The following is a 21,228-nucleotide window of genomic DNA, read 5'->3' on the forward strand; positions in this document are numbered from 1 at the left end:
TTGTTTTAAATATTATTATTAATAATAATAATTCGTCATTCAGCACCTAACACTTGTCTTCATTTTAAATGTATTAATTCAACCAAATAATATAAAGCCTTAAATTGAATGTCTTTATTTAAATATAATTAGATTTGTTAGCTCCTCCGTACCATGTTTTAAAACAGGAGAAAAAAATAACTGCACCTCTGCCGTGGCTAAAATGTTATTTTTGTTTTAATTTAGTTTGCTTTCTCACGGAATTGGTTTTGTGATCAAAGAAACGTCCGTGCTTAATCGGACACCGTCGGTATGCGAGCCATACCGTGCGTTTTCGTCCTCGTTGTGTGTGCATGAGGTATAAACTTTACTCCATGTCTCTGTTTTAAGTACCGCGTTTACTTTTTATTTGCGCTGTTGTACGAGATACCGTGGCGCCTTCAGCAACGGGCCGCGCGGTCACGGAAGGTCTGTGCTCGTGGTGAACGCTACCTTGCCTTTATTTTGTGGAGCTCTATATTTGCTTCAACAGTAGTGTTGAACAGATCAGTTTGAATCATATTAAATCTAGATAAAGCGTGGACTGAAACATCCGCACGGCTATAAGGCCAAAATTAAATATATAAAATATACATGCGCATTTCTGCTGTACAATACTAACTTCCTTCCGGGATTAATGATACCTTACATTTTAATGCACATGGCCTTAATATTTACTGATTTTCAGGAATGACAGATGCCAAGTTTCAGATTTATTTTCTTTCGATTTTATTAACATTTCGTTTTTGGGTCACATAATGGAAAAGTTAAACTTGGCACGCTACATTTTTAATTTTGCAATTAATGATATTCTGCATGTATTTAAATAATCTTTTCACTTTGTGAAACAATTAGAACAAACAAGAAAGTCATTACATTATGTTAAAAGGTACCTTCATTTTTCTCTCTGGCAAAATGTCCCGTTTGCGTCTTGGCAAAGGTTTTGCGTTTGTGTTTTGTTCCGTCTTTGTCTCGTTGCTTTAGAGAACCGCAGTCTCCACTTTAAGTGATGCGATTTTAAAACCGAATGACGCTGCGAGTCAAAACATGTCCACGGTCTCATCGTGCATTTTTACAATTTGTCCAAACTTTTCGCGTTTGTAAGGATTTCCCTAGCCAGTCTCCACGTCTGTTTGGCCGCAGCCTCCAGAGCCGAGTGCGGCTTTCCTTGAAACAGATCCAAATTTGGTAAGAAGTAATGTGGGCATCGGCGACACTGCAGGCACGAGATGAGCTGCAGCAAAATACCGTTCAGTCGGTCCCCGAGACAGGATTCGTCCCAGTCGGTCTCTCTCGGGTGTTTCTCACACTCGTACAGTAAGAGGGTTTTCATGTGGTAGTTGTTAAGTGGCTGTCCCGGCAGCTCGAGGTGACGGTCACGCAGAGTCTTAAGAATGGACAGACATTTCTTTCGGCAGCCCGACATCAGGAGTCTGTTTTCGGCTTCGGCGAACTGCAAGACCCAGGCGTCGCTCTCTGCCGAGCTCTGTTTTCCAGTTAGTGAGTAACACTCTTTAGAAAGGAGGTTAAAGCCCTCGGCCTTTACCTCTGCCACGCGGTTCGGGCCGGGCCAGGGTATGTGCGGCATGGGCCACTGTGCTGCGCTTCTAGGCCAGATCCCCGTACACTTGAACGCGGGCGTAATCTGCACCACGTACCTCTCCCGAATGCGCAGCTTCACTTCACTTGTGTCCGCCACCATCTTAACCACGTCGCGGTAGCTGCATTTGTCCACGGCCTGGGCCACGAGAGTTTGGAACCGGGAGCGGATTTTCCGGGCCGAGAGGTATCCCGAGGCGGTGATGAACTCGACCCAGAGCGACATGCTTCGTTTGCGGCCGTCGCTGAGTTTCAGCACCGCGCAGCCAGGCAGGGAGCCGTCGTCCACAAAGTTGAAGACTCCCATCTGGTTGAGGTAAAGTACCACTTCGAATTCGTTGGGAGAAATTACTTCCATGCCTTCATATCGCGCTTCTATCTCGCTCAGAGAGCTGATGAAACGAGGCTCTTGAACCTCGACCTCCTTCAGGACATCGGACACCACCTTGCACACTTCGCGGATCGTCTTGGCGATGGCAGCTTTGCGCGTCTGGCATCTTTCGTTGTAATACTTGTTCAGCTGGTAAACTAGCTTGGCCTGCGTCGCTATCATATTTGGGCAGAGGTCCGGGCTGTACACCGGAGTTTCGCAGTACGCTGAGGGATCCAATGCTTACCGGTACAGCCCGAGGCAGAGCTTTGAACAAGGGGGAGAAATGGAGAAGTAGTTTGCGCCCACCGCGGGATAGACGTCAGTTTGAAGGAGGAGACGGAGAGAGATGCGACGTAATGTCCAAATCAACCTGTGAGAGCCGCGTGTGTGCACTGCTCTGCCCGTCCCCGAGACTACATCAGCTGCGCGCTGAATCGCTGACCGCTATGTCATCTCTCCCACTCCTGCGCGTGAAAACCGTGCGTTACCGCCTCGCCCTCGCGTGTGGTTGTCCAGACTCAGCAACGAGCGCTGGACTTGTTTAGTTTATGAATGGTCCTCGAGCGACACCGAAGGGGGTCGGGCTTGCGTTCCTGCAATCACCGGCGGAGCTGTCAGCGCCACTGGCCAATCACAGCCTAACCCGCGGGAGACACGCACTCCTCTTCAACATCCTGCGCCGAGCCGCAGGTTGGGAAGTGCAGGCTGCGTTCAGAGCGCGTCGGGCACCTTTTCCAGCCAAGACCAGCTAAGCAGTTGCGCTTTTTAAGGACCGTTGATGTTACACCGTTGCAATTTGTCTTTGTGGCTTCTTTGCATTATGCAATAGTAATTTTTAATTAAAAAAAAACCCCTACGAGTTTGTTACATGGATGGAGTGGGTGTTTACCTTTTTTTTAATTTTATTTATTTATTTATTATTATTTTTTAAGGAGCCCTGGACTAATTGCTTAAATGCGATTTACCAAACCGACGATTTTTTCCTTCCCTTTAAAGATTTATGCCAGGGCACTGAAGTGTAATTTCGTATTGAACCCCTCCAGTTTTATTTTTACCTTTGAATGTTTTATGCAGTTTCTTTAAACAAAAAAAAAAAATAATATATGTCCTTAAATTTTAAAGTGTCTGAAGACTTTTTTCCGCTTTTACTGATATTATCAAACGTAGTCTGGTGGTGTAAAATAGGTCACGTTGACGAAACATAATTACTGTCTCTTAGCTATGTGGCACTGAAATCCCTCATTCTATTTTTGGAAGTCCTTCGTTTTCGGTGTTGACATTTTCCTACTGTAATATTCATATTTAGTTTTCAGCACGAAGTAGTGTCTTCATATAGCTGTGCCTCGATCCTGTTTCACTCTGTGTGTGGTTATTGGAGATATACATTTAAATTTACTTACGCATCTAATTCCTATTCACAATAACGTTATTAAACGTTAAGGTTTGGATACAAGCATCGACGTTATCAACATTAGATCACACTGAGTCAGAAAAAAAAAACGCTTTTACACGTAGGGAGCAGTCACGCGGGGTCTTAGCAACGCTTCGCTGCGGCTGCACGAGCTCCTTCTTGGAATAATGCGTCGGAAAAGAATAAAGGGGCGCGCGCGTTGTATCTTTACCACGGGCTTGAACGAACCGGGCCTCACCTGCGTTTATTTATTGTATTTATTGTAGAAATAATTTATTGTAACTTCTTATAGTTTGTTTGTTTGTTTGTTTGTTTTTTTGTTTTTTGTTTTTTGCATACTGAACTTTAAGTTGATATAGTAATAATTTGGGGATTTTGTTGCACATTGACTGTTTTTTTCGGTCTATATGGCCTTTTAAAAGCAGTCTCATTACATACAGCATGCAGGCTGCACATAGTGATATGTAATCCCTCCAGACATCATTACCGCTATATACATTTATGTAATTAACCCCTTATTTGCTTAGAGTTGTCCGAATTCTTTGCATTAATAACACCTTTAGTTTCCCTCTGCGTTTCCATTTGCTCGCTAGTGAGTTATTTTAATCTTCTCAACGTTTTATCGGCAGTGAACCGTGTCCGTGATGAATAATTTACCAAGGGGTGTTCTGTGGTGTGGTAATTGAAGTCCTCTTATCACCGAAGACTTCATGTTTCATCACTTAAAAGTCCATCAGCTTCCCCTTACGGGCATGTCGCCTGGAAATGCGCAATAGTAAATGCGCAATAGTCTAAAAGTTTCTGAGGTCCCTCTTAGATTGAGAGTCAAAGCAGTGGCGAGGTATTGATCCATTTGGGTTTATCCTTGCGAAAGCCAAAGTCAAGTTGCAAATTTGGCAGTCACCTTGTTACTTTTCTGTGTGCTCGCGATTTATGTTCGTTCCGCAGTTCACAAACCGTCATTTTTGTCCGAACGCAATTTTTTGGCAATACTTCGGAAATTTGCGGCGTTGTTTAATTGTTTCGTACTTAAATCCGGAGTAATCAGTAATCACTAATAACAAATTCTTAAGAGTTGTCTAATTATTTTATTATTCGATTAAGCGCTCTCGCTCTCTCTTTATATATATATATATATATATATATATATATATATATATATATATATATACATATATATATATATACATATATATATATACATATATATATATATATAGAGTTTTATATTATAATAAATTATTTTAATATATTAAACCTAGTTCCTCTAATTTGCACACTATTCTTAAAGGGCAGGTTTGTAAAATACAATTATTTATTACATATAAACTTATAAATTAAACAAAATCAAAAGTACATTTTAAAACTCTTATTTATTATAATTGTACAAATTTGATTATTTAAGTGTTTGCTTCTTTTTTTTAAAGGACAACTTACCAAATACTACTGTCACCAAAAACAAAATGTGCAGTTTAAGATAAGCTTATTACATTAGGCTATTTCTCAGGGGTTTGCAGTCTTAGTTGTGTGAGTTATTCTCAGTTATTCTGTCTGAACATCCGTTTTAGTTGCAGTCTTATAAGACTTATATGCCTTGATATTAACCTAGTAAGGTTTGTCAGGGTTAAAACAGTTAGTCGTTTGGTATCTATTATAACTATTCTACTTCTACTTTTAGAAACCATTGTTTACCATTACATATTGAGAATAATTTACTACTTAAAATTTACAATTTTATATGGTAAATTCGAAATTGTGCATGATGGTGCATTGCTCTGCACTAGCTCCAGACAAAAGCTGTTTTAAGGTCAATGTTCTGAATTACGGTAGTTCAGGCAAAGTTTGAATGACTCTGATTTAGTAAAACCAGAGTAAATAAATCAAACCTTGTGTTCATTGCTAAGTGTTGGCTCTTGGACTGGGAAAGATGGTCTAATCACTCAGTTCTTGAGTTTATGCTAAACAGCTCACTGTGAACAGGATGCCAATAATTTACAGTCTGTTGAGATAAAACTGATGTATAGTTTATGCAAAAATACCATTTGATTTATTTTAAAGATGAGGAAAAAAATTAGGGCTGGTGTGGTTTTAACTTTTTCCTCTAAATCATTCATAACTGCAGAATGAGTCATGTGTAAATAATGTAATATTTCCTTCCGTATGGTGTTTTCACTAGGAGATGGTTTAAATATCGCAGCCATATCCAGGTTGTGCTAATCAGACAGGCCCTGATGGCATGAGCTCCCCTTACAAAACTACGACTGTCCAAGTCAGTACACACTAAGGCTTTTATAGAAACAAAGTGTGGAGGGCGTGTGCAATGATATGGCCGGTCATCTTTTGGGACAAGCTAGGATGCAGGGCAACTGTTACATGAAGAGACGGTTTTAAAGCAAAATGTTGGGCTAATGCTTTGTTGTTGTTTTGTTAGTGAGTACTGCGCACACGTTGACTAACTGGAGCGAACTACCTTTGCGTGTAGAGCTCAGACCAGGTCCCTCGCAGTGAATCTGTCTCCTAAAGATCTCCTGCTACCTGAGGGAGGTTGGATCAAATGGGTTTGTGTTTGCTCTTTAAGGCTTATGAAGCATTACCACATGTTTTATGGTTGTTCTACAGAATTCTAATTCCACAGGACCCTGTTATCAGTCGAACGAGAAACAATCGATGGTATTTCTAGCACCGTGCTTTGCTACTTGTTTTAGGAGTAATAGAATAAAATGAAGGACACAGAACAAAAATTCTTGAGTGTGTTTAAATGCCCCCAATGGAACATGGTAAACACGGTATAGTTGCGCACGGTTTTTCAACCTTTCCAGGGCCAGCCGGTGTTCCGTTGTTGCACTGTTACCAAGCATGCGTAGTTGCTGGAGATGAATCCTCAGAAGGCACAACAGCGATGCTGGGGCCTCTTACTGCTTTGCTCTTTCTTGAATGTCTTCTCGGAGCCTAAGAGGGTTTTTTTTCTTATTAAATGGAAAGAGGGGGCAGGAAGATGTGAAGATGCACCTCTTTGATCTGACATCTCAACTCTGATCCTCTTGAGGCACTGCACAGTGTCCGATAAGCCTGTTTCTCTCTTTCCTACTTTGTCTCTGTCCCTCTCTCTCTCTCTCTCTCTCTCTCTCTCTCTCTCTCTCTCTCTCTTTCCCGCTTTGTCTTTCTCTCTCTGTCTCTCTTCCGGTGTTTTTCTTACCCTCTTGCTCACGTTCTGCCCTGTCCTTCTCCTACTCTGGCATGATTTCTATCACGTCTGTCCAATCCTGGTGCGTCACGTATGGCGATTTATCTTCTGTCACTTTCAGTAGGGATTAGTACACCAAAGCCAGTAGAGTATTTCAGCGTTGTTTGTTAAAAATCACTTGTGCAATACCTATGAAATTCACCACAGCTATCGAGGAGTTGCATGTTAGGCTGGTGGCCCCGTGAGTCGGCCCCGTGACCCTCCAGTAGTATGTGGCAGCACCATGCGTGAAGAAGACTTGGACCCGTTTTCTGCTCATGTCAGCCCACGTTAGCACGCTTCCTACTTCCCACCGACAGATAATGGGGAGGAGGAGGAGCAAGAGAGAGAGTGGGGGGGGGGAAGAGAGAGAGAGAGAGAGAGAGAGAGAGCGTGGGGAGGGGGGGGGTGAGTGAAGGTGCTTTTAGTCTGTAGCCTTTTTTAACCTTGCACTAGAAATCTGAGAGGGAGCCAACAGCTTACCCTTGCTCTCGCTCGCTCTCTCTCTCTCTCTCTCTCTCTCTCTCACTCACTCACACACACACACACACACACACACACACACACACACACAGTAGAGGCCCCAGCTGTGTTGGCCCTTAGGAGACGGCTCTGAAGAAATCAACTGGTGCTACTAATTGCTTGGCAGGTCTTTCCGCATCTGCCAGGCAGATCTGGTGAGGTCATGGAGCAGATGGGCGCCTCTGCGTGTCCCTGTTCCTCCCACCCCCAACTTACCCACAATTCCCCACTGCCCCCTCCTCTCGTTCTCCAGCTCCTGCTGAATCTGTGGAATGCTCTGCCAGTCTGTAATTGGTCATCTGAAGTTCCTCCGATGATTGTGATTGGTCTTTATGATGTCGAGGGCCCAGAGCATATGTCTTCAGACATCAGCATGCATTACATTTTCACTCAAACTAATGTTTGGTGAGTAGGTGAGGCCCGGAGCACAGATTCTCAGACTGAGGACACACTGTGGCTACCACCTTTTCAAACACAAGTGAACAGAAAACACACAACAGGCCAAACAGTGCTCATTTTTTTCTCCTGCTTAAGAAGTGTTATGTCTGGAAAGCTTATAGTTAAATGACATGTAATACATAACAGGATCCAGCTTTCAGAAGCTTGAGCTTGCTGCTGTTTGGTAATCACACAAATCGCACGCGTTCATCAGAAACTAGAGGGGTTTTTTTTGTTGTTTTTTTTTTCCTCTCAAGAAACTGGCTTGTTTCACACCAAGTTAATAGGGTTCCATTCATAATCTGTCCTTCAGCAAAATGATACAAAAATCCTGCAAGCGTCTTCGCCTACTTTGTACGTGCACCTGGATCTGCTCGATCTAGTGTGTTGAGTCGTAGTGGGCTTGTTTGAATATATGGCTGTGCTGCATTAGTGCCTCCACACTGCTGTGATCTTCCTGAAGGCCGTCTGATCTCTGAGTCTGGGCTGCATGTTTGTGACTGTGCGCATGACTCATCCACAGTCTGGCCCTGTCCTCTGTATGGAGGAAAGGGTGCTCTGGAATTGGCTAAAAAGGGAATGTGGAAAGGGTAGAGACATAGACAGGGAGAGAGGGATGAATGGATGATGTAGCTCAGATAGTAATGCTCTTTTCCGTAGAATAGTTCGGTCCTGTCCTACAAACACCAGACAGTGGCAGTTAGAACGTGGAGCCTAACTCTCTCTCGCTCTCTCTCTCTCTCACTCTTTCTCTCTCTCTCTCTCTCTCACACACACACACACACACACACACATACACACGCATGCACATGGACCCTAACACACACACACACACACACACACACACACACACACACACACACACACACACACACACACACCCCTACCCCTCAGTCGGTTGCCGAGTGAATGACCATGGACTTCGGTTGCCAGAGAGAGTGACAGGCCTGAGCAGACTATTGATTTTCCACTTAGGCTTAAGTAGTGTGTGCACAAGCTAACGGCAGCTCTAGCAGGTACGTCATTATCAATGAGGCTGAGAAGATCAGCCGTGACTCTCGTGTTTACCCCTCTACAGCCCCGACTCCTTACTGTTACCAACAGTGCTTCCCACCACTGACATGGCCTGTCCTGCTGGGATCCCGCCATCCCTCCATCCATCCCTCCATCCCTGCTTATTCCTCTCACTTTCTGTTTTGCTGTGACTGAAATCATAACACCTGGAAGTTATTAAACGTCTGCCTGTCCCAGACAATATGTAACATTTATATTTATATATATATATATATATACACACATACACACACACACACACACACACACTAATTCAAAAGCATTTTTCTTGCACAGCTGATGAAGGACCGTAGTCCGAAACGTTCTGTATATTTGGAAATTTGGAATATCTCTCTCTCTCTCTCTCTGTCTCATATATATATATATATATATATATATATATATATATATATATATATATATATATATATATATATATATATAATTTCTCCCTTTCATATCTCTGTCTGCTCTTCTTTGCTCTGTCAGATCTCTCTCTCTCTCTCTCTCTCTTTTCTCACATGTGGTATATACATCTCCCATCCTTTGATCATTTTCACTCCCCGTTACTTAGCCAGATCTCAGATCTCCAGTGTTTTAGATTAATGAAATATCCTCAGCTCAGAACGCTGTTTCTATGAAGCAGCAACAGATAGTCCCTGTAAATTGTTGTTGTTGTTGTTGTTGTTTTTTGCCTTCGGTGGGGGGGGGGGGGGGGGTGTTTAACCAGTTGTATTCAGTGGTACCATCAAACACCTCATAATTACCAGTGAGGAACAGGCAGGGTTGTTTGCTTTCACATGCAATGCGGAGACAAATGTAGACTGTTTGAGACTGGGGCGGAGACATGCACAGAGCGGCACGCCAGCCTGGCACGTGATGTCACAGGCTGAATGAACCTGTGTCCTCATTTTCAGCGTACGTCACAAGTGGAAAGGACATGTTGTTTCTGCATGAACTTCCAGTTCAGATGAGATCATTCAACATGAATGAGGTTACTGATCCTGCCCTCTGATATGAATCTGGATGAAAGCAATAGCATGCGTGTGCGCACACGTGCGCGTTTGGTTTGTTTGCACCACATCTTCATAGTCATCTTTTTCTGGCCTTGTGACTAAAGATGAAGATGAGGTCTGTGTGTGTGAGGTTCCTGGTTTCTGCTCTGGTCAATAAACTAGTCAGTGTCGGGAAGACATGCTTGTACAGCTCTGATTGGCTAGTGTCGGGAAGACATGCTTGTACAGCTCTGATTGGCTAGTGTCGGGATGACATGCTTGTACAGCTCTGATTGGCTAGTGTCGGGATGACATGCTTGTACAGCTCTGATTGGCTAGTGTCGGGATGACATGCTTGTACAGCTCTGATTGGCTAGTGTCGGGATGACATGCTTGTACAGCTCTGATTGGCTAGTGTCGGGATGACATGCTTGTACAGCTCTGATTGGCTAGTGTCGGGATGACATGCTTGTACAGCTCTAATTGGATAGTGTCGGGATGACATGCTTGTACAGCTCTAATTGGATAGTGTCGGGATGACATGCTTGTACAGCTCTAATTGGCTAGTGTCGGGATGACATGCTTGTACAGCTCTAATTGGCTAGTGTCGGGATGATGTGATCATACAGCTCTAATAGGATGCCTGGACAATTCTGCTCTGACAGGATTCACTGGAACACAACTGCTGTTAGGTTTAAGTTGGAGAAGAGTTATTAAAAATGATTCATAATTTAGCGAGTAGATTCATAAAACTGCAAGTCTTAAGCAGTGTGTGTATAAGTGAGAACTGGCTTTTTTAGTTGTGTCTCATATCTGAATGAACCCTGCTTATTCAGTGTTGCTGGTAGTCTGTTGTGTCTTCAGTATAGTTTATACAGTTCAGCTCTGCAGTCACATGTGCCCTTGGAACGTCGTGTTACTGACATTGGTCTGTTAGGGATGTATCAATGACATTTAGTCAAATTGCAGCTACAACCATTCTAAAAAGTCTGAAATCATACAGTAAAAAACAGCTTCCAAAACAGCGAGAGAAATCCTGAGAAAAGCATATGAAAAACAAATCACATACAGGAACATCAATAACTCCACTCATCCTGAGCTCCAGAAGTATCAATAACATTCCTGCACTAGACCCCGCCCCCTCATGCATTAGACGCCACCCCTGAAGATTATTAGCATGAGCCATGCCTCCGGACCATTTCAGAGAAGCCCTGCACCTGATCCTGCTGCACTCTCTCTCCCTCTCTCCCCACAGACGGGGAGGAGAAGATTCATCACCCCCCCCCCCCCCCCCCCCAATCCTCATTGATCTTCTGTCCGTCATTCATCCAGCAGGGCAAGCCAGCACCCCTGGGCCTGATGGACGGGTCAGCTCCTGGAGGCTGAATGTGTCCGAGTGTGGTTGTGTGCACATTGCAGCCTCACCTTGCTCCCACACACTGCGCGGGAATACGAAGTGTACCGGCGGCCGGTTCCAGTCGCTCCACTCGCACAGTGGACTGTGTTGTTTGTCTCTGTGGACCGCGTTGTTTGTCTCTATGGTCTGTCAGTGCAGTGCTGCGTATTGCGCACTTACATGTAGTTTTTATGTGATACGCTGTACAAGAGGCCCTTCTGTTTTGAAGGTGATTTGGGCCGTGCTTTGCGGAGTAGCATTTTTTTCTCGTCTCGTAGCTGATATCTGGTATCCTTAGGGTTCTGGTGCTTCCTCAGTGCCCCGATTCTCCGAAGTTAATGATGCGTCCCGTCTGGTAGAAATGCCACGTCCGTGGGGACCGGCTGAGCTCAGTGGTCCATGACTCACTCTGCTAGGCAACAACTGGATCAAAAGCCTTCTGATCCACTTTACTAGCAGTGAAAACACACAGAGTGAATGATCTGAATTACTGGTCACTAGAGCCATTATTGTGAAAGAGAGAGGAGGCGAAAAATAAATTGGGTGTAAGGAGATGTTGCTTGTTTTTTTCCTTTTTGCTGAATTTGATCCTTTTTCTTGTCTGAGGAGCCAGCACTGTGTGATGTGCATGCGTGTGTGTGTGTGTGTGTGTGTGTGTGTGTGTATGCAGATGTGTGTATTTATAATAATGTCTCTACTGCTAAATGCGCATTTGTAATTTGGCTCTCCCGCTAGGGTTTGACTAGCCTTTGAACTGACTGAGGTGCGTGATCTTGTACGTTTATGAGTGTGATCGTTGGTTTTGAACCTCACAGCTGCCTCTCCTCTGTGGTGCTGATCTAATACCCAGTAGGGTATTGCAAAGGAAAGCTGCGCAACACTACCTGCATATGCTTAGAAACAGAACTCTCTGTACAAAACCGGCTGATATGACAGTAATCTAAGTGAACTGGATCTGTTTGGTTTTACAGCAGTGCGTTAAACCCAACCTTATCCTTCACTTAAAAATCTCCAGCAACATTGGATGTTTTGGGCCGTGTATGCTAACTGGTGTCTATCGGCTCAATTATTAGCAGTATTAGCATTCTCCTGTGAAGTATGCCTTAAATATGTCTTAAATACCCCAATATGAACTCTCTCCGTGGCAACGGGCGCATAAATACTATTTACCTGCTTAAAGAGCCAGTCTGAAACACTCTGATCCAGCTACTGTCACCTTTCAATCCTCTTAAGCTCCCGGAGGATTCCTTTTCAGGTTTTAAAAACTTCACTACCCCCTAGAGCTGTCCAGAAAATGGGGTGCCACATTTTTACCCTTTTACCCCTGCCTCCCTCTCAAATCCAATTAGAGGCAGGACAATGGGGGGATTAAGGGGGTCCGGCCCCTCTGGGGCCCTGCCCCGGTCCCAGGGAGGGATGGGGGGGAAGCAGGGTGAGGGACCGGGCACAGAGGGACCTGCCCATGGAGCATACACCCTCAACCAGCCTGCTGCAGCAGAGGGCAGGCCCATGGGGCAGCGCGGGACCCCTCGCTGAGGTGGTGGTGGTGGTGGTGGTGTCGTCGTCGTTGTTTTGATGGGGCAGTGCCTTGCTAAACCTTGAAGGTGTTTGCTCCATTGGCTTTAGGGAGTCTCTGTGTTGGTCTTTTGCCAGTTGGTTGGATTATACGACCGTTTTCACCGAGGCCATCGGTGTTCGCTGCAGGATGGAATTTTCGTGCGCTTGGCTTGTCTCGGTATAAGTTGAACTTTGCTCCACAGACTTTATTTGAGTTTCCGCGGACGTCACCGACGCCGAGAGGCCGTCGTCTCCCTCGTACGCTCCCACCCAGCCTGCTGGCTTTCTGCAGAAGGACGCCAGAGCCGTTAAAGTGGGCCTGTGCGTTTGCTGATGTCTGCCGAATTTCACGCTCCTGTTCTCCGTCCCTGTGTCACCTTTATCCTCGTCTTCCTCCCCCTGCGCCTCCTGAGCACACTGACCCTGAGTGGCCCCCAGGGCTGGAGCGTTACACAGGGCTAAGAACAAGAGGACATGTTGCAAAGACATGATGCTGGAATAGTGCACGCTCTCTCTCTCTCTCTCTCTCTCTCTCCCCTACCTCTCTAATTCTCACTCTTTCTCTCTCCCCATCTATCCATCTCACTCCCTCTCTCAGTTCGTCTCTCTTCCTCTCCCTCCCTCCCCCTTTCACTTCACCCTCCTCAACTCTCTCTCTCTCTCTCTCTCTCTCTCTCTCTCTCTCTCTCTCTCTCTGAGCTGCGTTCTAGGTGCTCCACTCTGTGTTCTTATCTGTCTGTAATTACCGCTCTAATGACACTTTTCTTCAGTTTAATGGCTCCTTCCCTTCTCGCCTGTGACGAGTTGGAGATAACAGCAGTTGATTTGAAAGTGCCGCTGTTATGCGCTCTCTGTAAACGGGAAAGTGTCCGAACAAAAGCTACACAGACTGTTGCCCGACTAACCTGTCGAGTCGATACCGGCTGTAATGGCACTTTCGAGTCATCACGGCTTCATGTCCCACACCTCTGCAGTTGTATTAATATTTGTGTATTGCATTATAAGTGTATGCTATGGAACCAGCAGAAGGGGTGTGTGTCATGACAGTGTCAGGCGTTTAATTCATTAGTGCGGCTGTGTGTGTGTTCTCCCTCCAGAGCTTTAGCGCAGCCCTGAAACCTGAATATAAGGCCAAGTGTTTAATGAGTCATTATGGTAAAGGATCCACTTCTCTTAACCCCACAACTCCACACTAGCTCTCTACCTACCAGCCGTCCATTCGCTCTCTCCGTCTCTCTCTCTCTCTCTCTCTCTCTCTCTATACCTGTCTGTCTCCCTCTGTCTCTCTCTCTAGCCCTGTCTCTGTCTCCCTCACTCTCTCATTCGCTCTCTCCGTCTCTCTCTCTCTCTCTCTCTCTCTCTCTCTATACCTGTCTGTCTCCCTCTGTCTCTCTCTCTAGCCCTGTCTCTGTCTCCCTCACTCTCTCATTCTATCTCTCTGTCTCTCTCTATCCGTCTTTCTCTGTCTCCCTCTCTCTCTCTATCCGTCTCTCTCTCTCTCTCTATCCCTCTCCCTTTTCCTTTCTCTCTCTCTCTCTCTCTCTCTCTCTCTCTCTCTCTCTCTCTGTCATTCACCTTTTGTGAGTCTAAGCTGTCTCCAGAAGAGGAGCGAGTGAAAAGGCGAGAGCCCGCTGGCCAGCCCAGCACAGTGATGAGAAACAAAAGTCCAGTAATCCCGTCAGACAGACTTCAGGCTAAATACCTCCAGAGAGTGTGGGGCAGTGATACAATGCCCCCCCCATTTCTCTCTCTCTCTCTCTCTCTCTCTCTCTCTCAAACACCTTTGTCTGTTTACCCAATTGCCGCTGCCTGGTGTTTATTTGACTGGGCGGCCGTCTGTTTCGGTCCACGTACAGCAGACATGCTGCGCTGTTTCACTGCGAGAGGAGAAAAAAAGACTTTAAACTATCAATCAAGAGGCTGTGACATAAACCTGTCTGAGGAGAGAGTTTAGGAGCAGGGTAGGAGCGTGCGTTACTGCTGGATCCCCTCACCCAGCCCACAAAAGCAGTGGAGCAGTACCTTACCCACAACCCACCACAGTCACATGCTCATCATTAATTCTTTGATGTATTTTATTGCTTTTTCAATTTGAATTAGCTACTCTAACGGAATGGGGAAACGAATACATCAGAAACAGACCTCTTCTGAGTGATTTATTTTTTTTCCTAAAAAATGCGTGGGGATGAAAGGGATCATGTGCTCCTTGTCCCATGACTCTGTCACCGTGTCTCCACAGTCCTCGACCTTTTTTTGTCCTCACAAGCAAATACTGCAAAAAAAAAAAAAAAGGTTTTCTTCCTTACAAAAGTACTGGTATCACTCAGACGGAACAACAAATCCACCCTAATTGGCTCCAGAGTGCTCAGGGAAAGCCTGCATCTGTGGAGACGGGGACTCTGATTGGCTGGGCAAAACATCGTTAGGCAAGTGGATTTACCACGCCCCCTCGTTAGTCTGATGAACTCATTTACTGATGGGGAATGGCATGTGGAGAGAGAACGTGTGTGTGTGTGTGTGTGTGTGTGTGTGTGTGTGTGTGTGTGTGTGTGTTGGCTGTTTGTGGGAATGGGGGTGTCAGGATTGGTCTCCGTGATGTAGCTTTATGTGTGTTAAGTGTGCAATGTTTTATACAAAAACTGTTTTAATTTGATTGATATATTTCAGGTTTGGCAAACTAGCAGCGTGTGGGTGTGTGTGCGTATGTGTGAGATTGTGTAAGATCATATGAATGGCATCATGTCTGTGCCCCTGTGTAACTATAGTAACCATAACCATAGTACAGGAGGCTCAGGTGGCTGCTGCAGCTGCAGCTAAAGCTGTGTGAGGAACCGGGAACTCTGGGACTTTGAGTTTTCTTCTTATTTCAGCCAGACAAGTGACAATGACGTCTGGTAGATTTTGCGTGGCATGTTAAGAGAAAGTGTGTATGCGTGAGTGTGTGTGTGTGTGTGTGTGTACAGTGTTTTGCACAGGTGGAGAATTTACTTGTGTTGGTGGCATAGCGTGTGACCAGTGTGTAGAGGGGAGAGTGTAACCAAGGTTATTTTCTGTACCTACAGTTTATGTCCCCTAAATGCCTCAAATTCAGACACATGATAGATGCTGCAACTTAAAATTTACTGACTTTCCCTAAACGCCTCACATGCTGGTGTCAGCCGGCTAGGCACCTGTGCACACAGACGTAGTGGGTCGCACTCAGTTACTGCAGCACATACAGCTCAGACAGGTATGTGGCCAACAATCAGTTAGCAAGAAAATGGTGAAACAAAGCTTTCTAATATAAGAGTTACCTAAGCTGAAACCCAGTGATTGTGTCCACACTCGGGCCGCCAAAGTGTATGAAACACTGCTCTGTGTGTGTGGGTGTGGGTGTGGGTGTGGGTGGGTGTGGGTGTGTGTGTGGGTGGGTGTGGGTGTGGGTGGGTGTGTGGGTGTGGGTGTGGGTGTGTGGGTGGGTGTGGGTGTGGGTGTGTGTGGGTGTGGGTGGGTGGGTGGGTGTGTGTGGGTGGGTGGGTGTGTGTGGGTGTGGGTGTGTGTGTGTGTGTGGGTGTGGGTGGGTGGGTTTGGGGGTGGATGGGTGTGTGTGTGTGTGGGTGGATGGGTGTGTGTGTGGGTGGGTGGGTGTGGCTACACCATTAATCCCTCTCTGATAACTCTCCTGTTTTATTCCTATGAATTCTATCGAGTTCTCCACTGTTCTGGGCCTTGGCTGTGTTACGCTGCAGTTGAAGTTGATGGATCACCCCTCATCCTTCTCCTCATTAATTTCATCACCTTATCGCCCACGCCACTTCATCTGACCAAAAGCTAATAATAAAAAGCCCATCCGTTATCCTTTAACTCAGCTGGCCAGGCGGAAGAGCTTAATAACAGCATACAAATTGAACCTCAATCACCTCATTTTCCTTCAAACGCACATGAGCACATTAACCACGAGTGCGAGTTTGTTCCCTCTCTTGCGCTCTCTCTTTCTCTCTCTCTCTCTCTCTCTCTCTCTCTCTCTCTGTGTCCCTCTTTTTCTCCTCCTTAATCTGAAGTGCTTGGTCTTGCTCGGCTGTGTCGAGCTCACAGGCTCACAAAGGCCTTCGGCGCAGTTGTGAGGTTCATGTGAGCCGGCACGGTTTCCTCTTCCTCTCTGCGAAGCCTCTTATCACTCCCCGAACACAAGCGTGTGCGTGCTGCCCAGAAGAGGCAGACTTCCCACTCTCATTTATCTTGGAGAGGTGTAGATAGCGTTCTCTCTCTCCTTCTCTCATTTTCTCTAATTCCCCCCCCCCCTTTTAAATTCCATTCAGTTCTGTCAGAGACGGAGCACATGGTCCGTAGTAGCGGTCCCTGGTGTGTGTGTGTGTGTGTGTGTGTGTGTGTGTGTGTGTGTGCGTGCGTGTGTGCGTGCGCGCTGCTTGGAGAATTTGTTCGCCCAGCGTAGGTCCTTTGGCAAGGGGACTGTGTGTGTGTGTGTGTGTGTGTGTGTGTGTGTGTGTGTGTGTGTGTGTGTGTGTGCATGCGAGAGAGAGAGAGAGCAAGCATACGTGTGTGTGTGTGTGTGTGTGATGTGTCCTTCTTCATCTCAGACTCATTGCTGTGCCTGACAGAGACAAATGACACCACTCAGAAATGAGAGCTACTGCCTCCAAGCCCCAAACAGGTTGAGTGGTTCCCAATGACACTGACACACACACACACACACACACACACACACACACACACACACACACACACACACACACACACACACCCCCCAAACACACTGTGCTTTGTCGTCTTTCTGGTGTGGCTCTCAGTGTTTCCTGTTTCTGTAAGTAAAAGGTGCTGATTAATATTACCAAAAGTGCTTGGTGTAGTACAGATTGTGTGACATCTGATGGTATTTTTACCATTTTCAATAACTGACACACACACACACACACACACACACACACACACACACACGTAGTTCTGTCTGTAGTGTGTCTAGAGAATACGCTGTGTGTGTGCAGAGAATACGCCTCTACGGTGCGATGTAGAGACATAAAATGCACTCTGGGTCAAAGGTGACCTGTTTCCTCGGGTGCAAGAACAGTCTGCAGTGTTGATGATTTGGTGTTTAGTGAAATGTCCTAGTTCACTTGAGGTCTCCATTATAAGCCATTTCTCATAGCCTGGATTGACTAGGTTTTAATAATTGTAAAGTTTTTGTATTTTTCCGTAAGATGCGTCGTAGTATTATCCAAAAAACATGGACACATTATCGGCTACTATAGAATCACAGTAGACCCTCCTAATTTGAAGTGTGTGTACTGACTTAGTGCCTGTTTAACACTCAGTGTGTGTATAAGTAATGCAACAGCAGGTTTAGTGTCTCTTGCTGTGTTTAATGGCCCACACAGATGAGTGAGAGGAAGAATGACTCTTTAGCTGTACGTCATTTCATTACACGTTTAATCCCGACGAATCCTGCAGATAAACAGACCCTGTTCCGCCCTGAAACTCGGACCGGGAAAGGGCAAAAGAGCTCGGACCGCACAGGGAGAATAGACGCGCACTGATCCTTGTGTAGGACGCAGAGCGGTACTGAAGTGATCGGACTGCGTTCGCAGCGATCAGACTCATTTGCAGTGCTCAGGCACCTCCTCGGCAGGCACGCCGTGAGGAGGACGAGGACGAGGACGAGGACGAAGGCCGAGGAGGCTCGACGCCGCTCGTCACCCCTCCGGTGTCAGAGCGGGACGTTGCTGCGGCGAAGCTTTGGCCTTAATCCACATTTAATTGAACTCTGGAGACACGGGAGTAGGAGTGTGCATGCCGGGGGTGCGCGGGGGGGGGGGGCGGGTGGTGTCGGCAGCCACGAGAGCTGATGGAGGACCCAGCTGCTTATCCCTTCTCCTCTCCCGGCCTCCCTAATGGGTTCTCCCAAGCGCCTCCGCCAGCTCGATCCGCTAGCTGCCACGTTTGAACACCTCTGATTAATTCAGCCTGTCCCCCAGCTCGCTGGGCGTCTCCCGTAATTAGGCCCCGCCGTTGCAGAGCCGGTCGGCGGAGGCTAAAGATAGGATTAACTCGCAGCTGCATTGCGCCGGCAAAGCGGAGCATCTGCGCGTGTCAGGCCACCTGACGGGCAGCCGAACATGTTACTCCGACGACGTCTCCCCGCTCCTCCGAGGAATCTCTGGCGCGCGGCGTTTTAAGGCCGCTGTCACCCGTCTCTCACGACGTTGCGGGGAACTGCGTGTATCGCAACCTTGACTCTGCTCGCGCTGCTGTTCCGTATTAACAGGCTGGTTGAAGATACCGTGTGTCTGCACGAGCCTTCGCTGCTGCCCAGCGAATCTCACGTCAGTTGCTTTGTGTTCCCGTCCTCGCTGAGGATTTTCCTCGGGCCCTCTGCAGTTTCCGGGGCCTGTGGCCCTTTGCTGCCGTGTATCTGGAGCATTAGTGTGTGATACACACGCGACAGGGGGAAATAAAACAACTAAAACAAATAAAACAACAATGAATGATTTACATTTAGCCAATGGACATACACCGTCACCCATAGCGACAGGCGAAAATTCACAGGCAGCAGTGATAAAATCCGGCTGTCTTGCTCGTATTGATCCAGAGGTTAAAATTTGATTGATTTGGTCCACTGTGCTCTACTGATCACCTTTTAGTGAAGTGTCCCTTCTTTTACAGTGTGTGAATGGAGCCCATTTTGCTCTTTAAAGAATCTCTTCTTTATGAGGGCTGATCAATACGGCACATCCATCGTGCTGCCCGCGAGCTGGCCGGCTCGCCCTGATGGATGAGGCAGAGCTGCGTCTGCCCACTCCCATACTCCGCTCTGCTCCCCGCGCTCAGCTTTGGTTTTCTCCTCCATTTATTTTCTGTTTTCCTTCCCCTTTTTGCTTATTTCCTCGCTCTTGCCACACTCATGTCTGTGTGTGTGTGTGTGTGTGTGTGTGTGTGTGTGTGATTTCTCTCGCACAGATCTTGGCACACACAGAAGGCTTGCATGGGAAATGGCTGTTCGCAGAGATCCGTGCAGTCTTCTCCCGCCGTTACCTGCTGCAGAACACGGCCGTGGAGATCTTCATGGCCAACAGGAGTAAGAGCATCAAATCCCTTTCCCACACACACACACACACACACACACAGAGCAATAAAGATTACTGATGGCATCTTTATGCGCATACCGTAATGCATTACACGTAAGTTGACGTTCATCGTGACTAAGAGTCGGAAGTGAGAACAGAAAGGTGCAAGTGATGCGTTTTGTGCGTTTGATTGGCCGTTTCTGTCCAGCTGCGGTGATGTTCAACTTTGCGGATGTGGTCACGGTGAAGAAGGTCATACACTGTCTCCCCAGGGTGGGAGTAGGAACCAGCTTTGGCCTCCCTCAGACCAGGTGAGGAGCCACGCCCTGCCCACAAACACTCCTGCTGCCAGCTGCCCTACCACTAACCACTAACTTAGTTGCCTGTGGGTCTCTCTGCATGTCTGTCTTTCTGTCCCTCTGTTCTCTGTGTTTTCTTTTTGTTGTCTGGTGTCTAGTTTGCAACACCAGCTGTTCTTAAGAGCAGCACGTAACATGACGCAGCCTAGTCTGTTTGGGTTTGACACCTGGGTGTGAGAAAGGGAGAGTAAATGTGTGTAGATGAGTGTTGATTTGTGTTATAGAGATAGAAAGTGGGTGTGTGCATGTGTATGAATGTGTTGAAGGGGTGTGTGTGTGTGTGTGTGTGTGTGTGTTGATGGCAGGGGGTTGGTATAACAATCTAATTGCCTTCACACAAACACAATTCACATCATTTATTTATCTCCCTGGCTGAAATAAATAGAGAGTCTACAATGCCTGCAGGGCAGTGAGAACTCAGAACAACACAGGAAACACACACACGCACATGCACGCATACACACACACGCACAAATGCATGCACACATAGACGCACGCACGCACAACTGCGCTCCACACACACACACAGGCACAAATTCGCATGTAGCACAAATGCACGCACACATGCGCACACGCACACATACACACCCGTATATATGCACACGCAAATACACATGCAGGTGCACACACAGTCTCATACACACGTGCGCTTACGCGCGCACGCACATCCACACACACACACCCACATGCAGGTCAAAATGCTATGATCAGACCTGCATTTGAAGAAGAAAATGCCAGAGTTATTGCAGACCGTCATCAGCATCAACAAGGGAGTTTGTATGAGTGGTGTGTGATCATGTCTGATTGTTCTGGTAGTGCCACTGGACTGTTGGGATGCTGCATTACTGATAGCAGCATAATAGAATAGCTGTGCATGGCTGTGTGTGTGAATGGCACATCCAGGCTTCACCGTCGTCATATCTGAACGTTCTTCCAGCACTGAGTGTTGACTCTGTGGAGAGGCTCCTTCAGAGAGCTATAATGACTGCAATCACGCAGCCTGGCAGTGATGAATTCCCTAATTTGGCCTTGTTTTAATGGGCTAGAGGGTGATTTGTTTTTTTGGCCACATGCGAGCCAGCACTGTACTTTACAGCTGTGTGAGCTTCTGTTCGTACATTACACTCCAGAGTTAGGGCTTATAAAATCATAGAATGTCACTAATATATATATATATATATTAATGTTGTTGCTGATGGCTTGTGGTGTGTATGTCCATAGGCGGA

At 46.4% G+C, this 21,228-nt stretch overlaps 2 protein-coding genes across 5 annotated transcripts in view; one reads left to right on the forward strand and one right to left on the reverse strand.

Annotated features, from left to right (window-relative positions):
* The window catches only part of lrba (LPS-responsive vesicle trafficking, beach and anchor containing), a 194,282-nt gene that overhangs the window by 116,370 nt on the left and 56,684 nt on the right, over positions 1–21,228 (forward strand). For all 4 annotated transcript variants that reach the window (XM_035530261.2, XM_035530262.2, XM_035530264.2 and 1 more), the window contains exons 40-42: positions 19,537–19,654; positions 19,852–19,954; positions 21,224–21,228. The exon at positions 21,224–21,228 is cut by the window's right edge and continues 111 nt beyond it. In XM_035530261.2, the coding sequence (XP_035386154.2) occupies positions 19,537–19,654; positions 19,852–19,954; positions 21,224–21,228 (226 nt within the window). The remainder of the gene's footprint in view (positions 1–19,536; positions 19,655–19,851; positions 19,955–21,223) is intronic.
* Positions 731–3,034, reverse strand: mab21l2 (mab-21-like 2). Its single transcript, XM_027031171.3, has one exon. It carries the CDS (start codon positions 2,168–2,170, stop codon positions 1,091–1,093), a length of 1,080 nt encoding a protein of 359 aa, XP_026886972.1. The 5' UTR covers positions 2,171–3,034; the 3' UTR covers positions 731–1,090.

Source organism: Electrophorus electricus, chromosome 5 (assembly GCF_041902795.1).
Source record: "Electrophorus electricus isolate QZ-2024a chromosome 5, ASM4190279v1, whole genome shotgun sequence".
Lineage (NCBI taxonomy): Eukaryota > Metazoa > Chordata > Actinopteri > Gymnotiformes > Gymnotidae > Electrophorus > Electrophorus electricus.

What these genes read in the sequence shown, in the direction of transcription:
- mab21l2 (XM_027031171.3), bottom strand. Translation starts at nt 2,170, where the DNA reads ATGATAGCGACGCAGGCCAAGCTAGTTTACCAGCTGAACAAGTATTAC.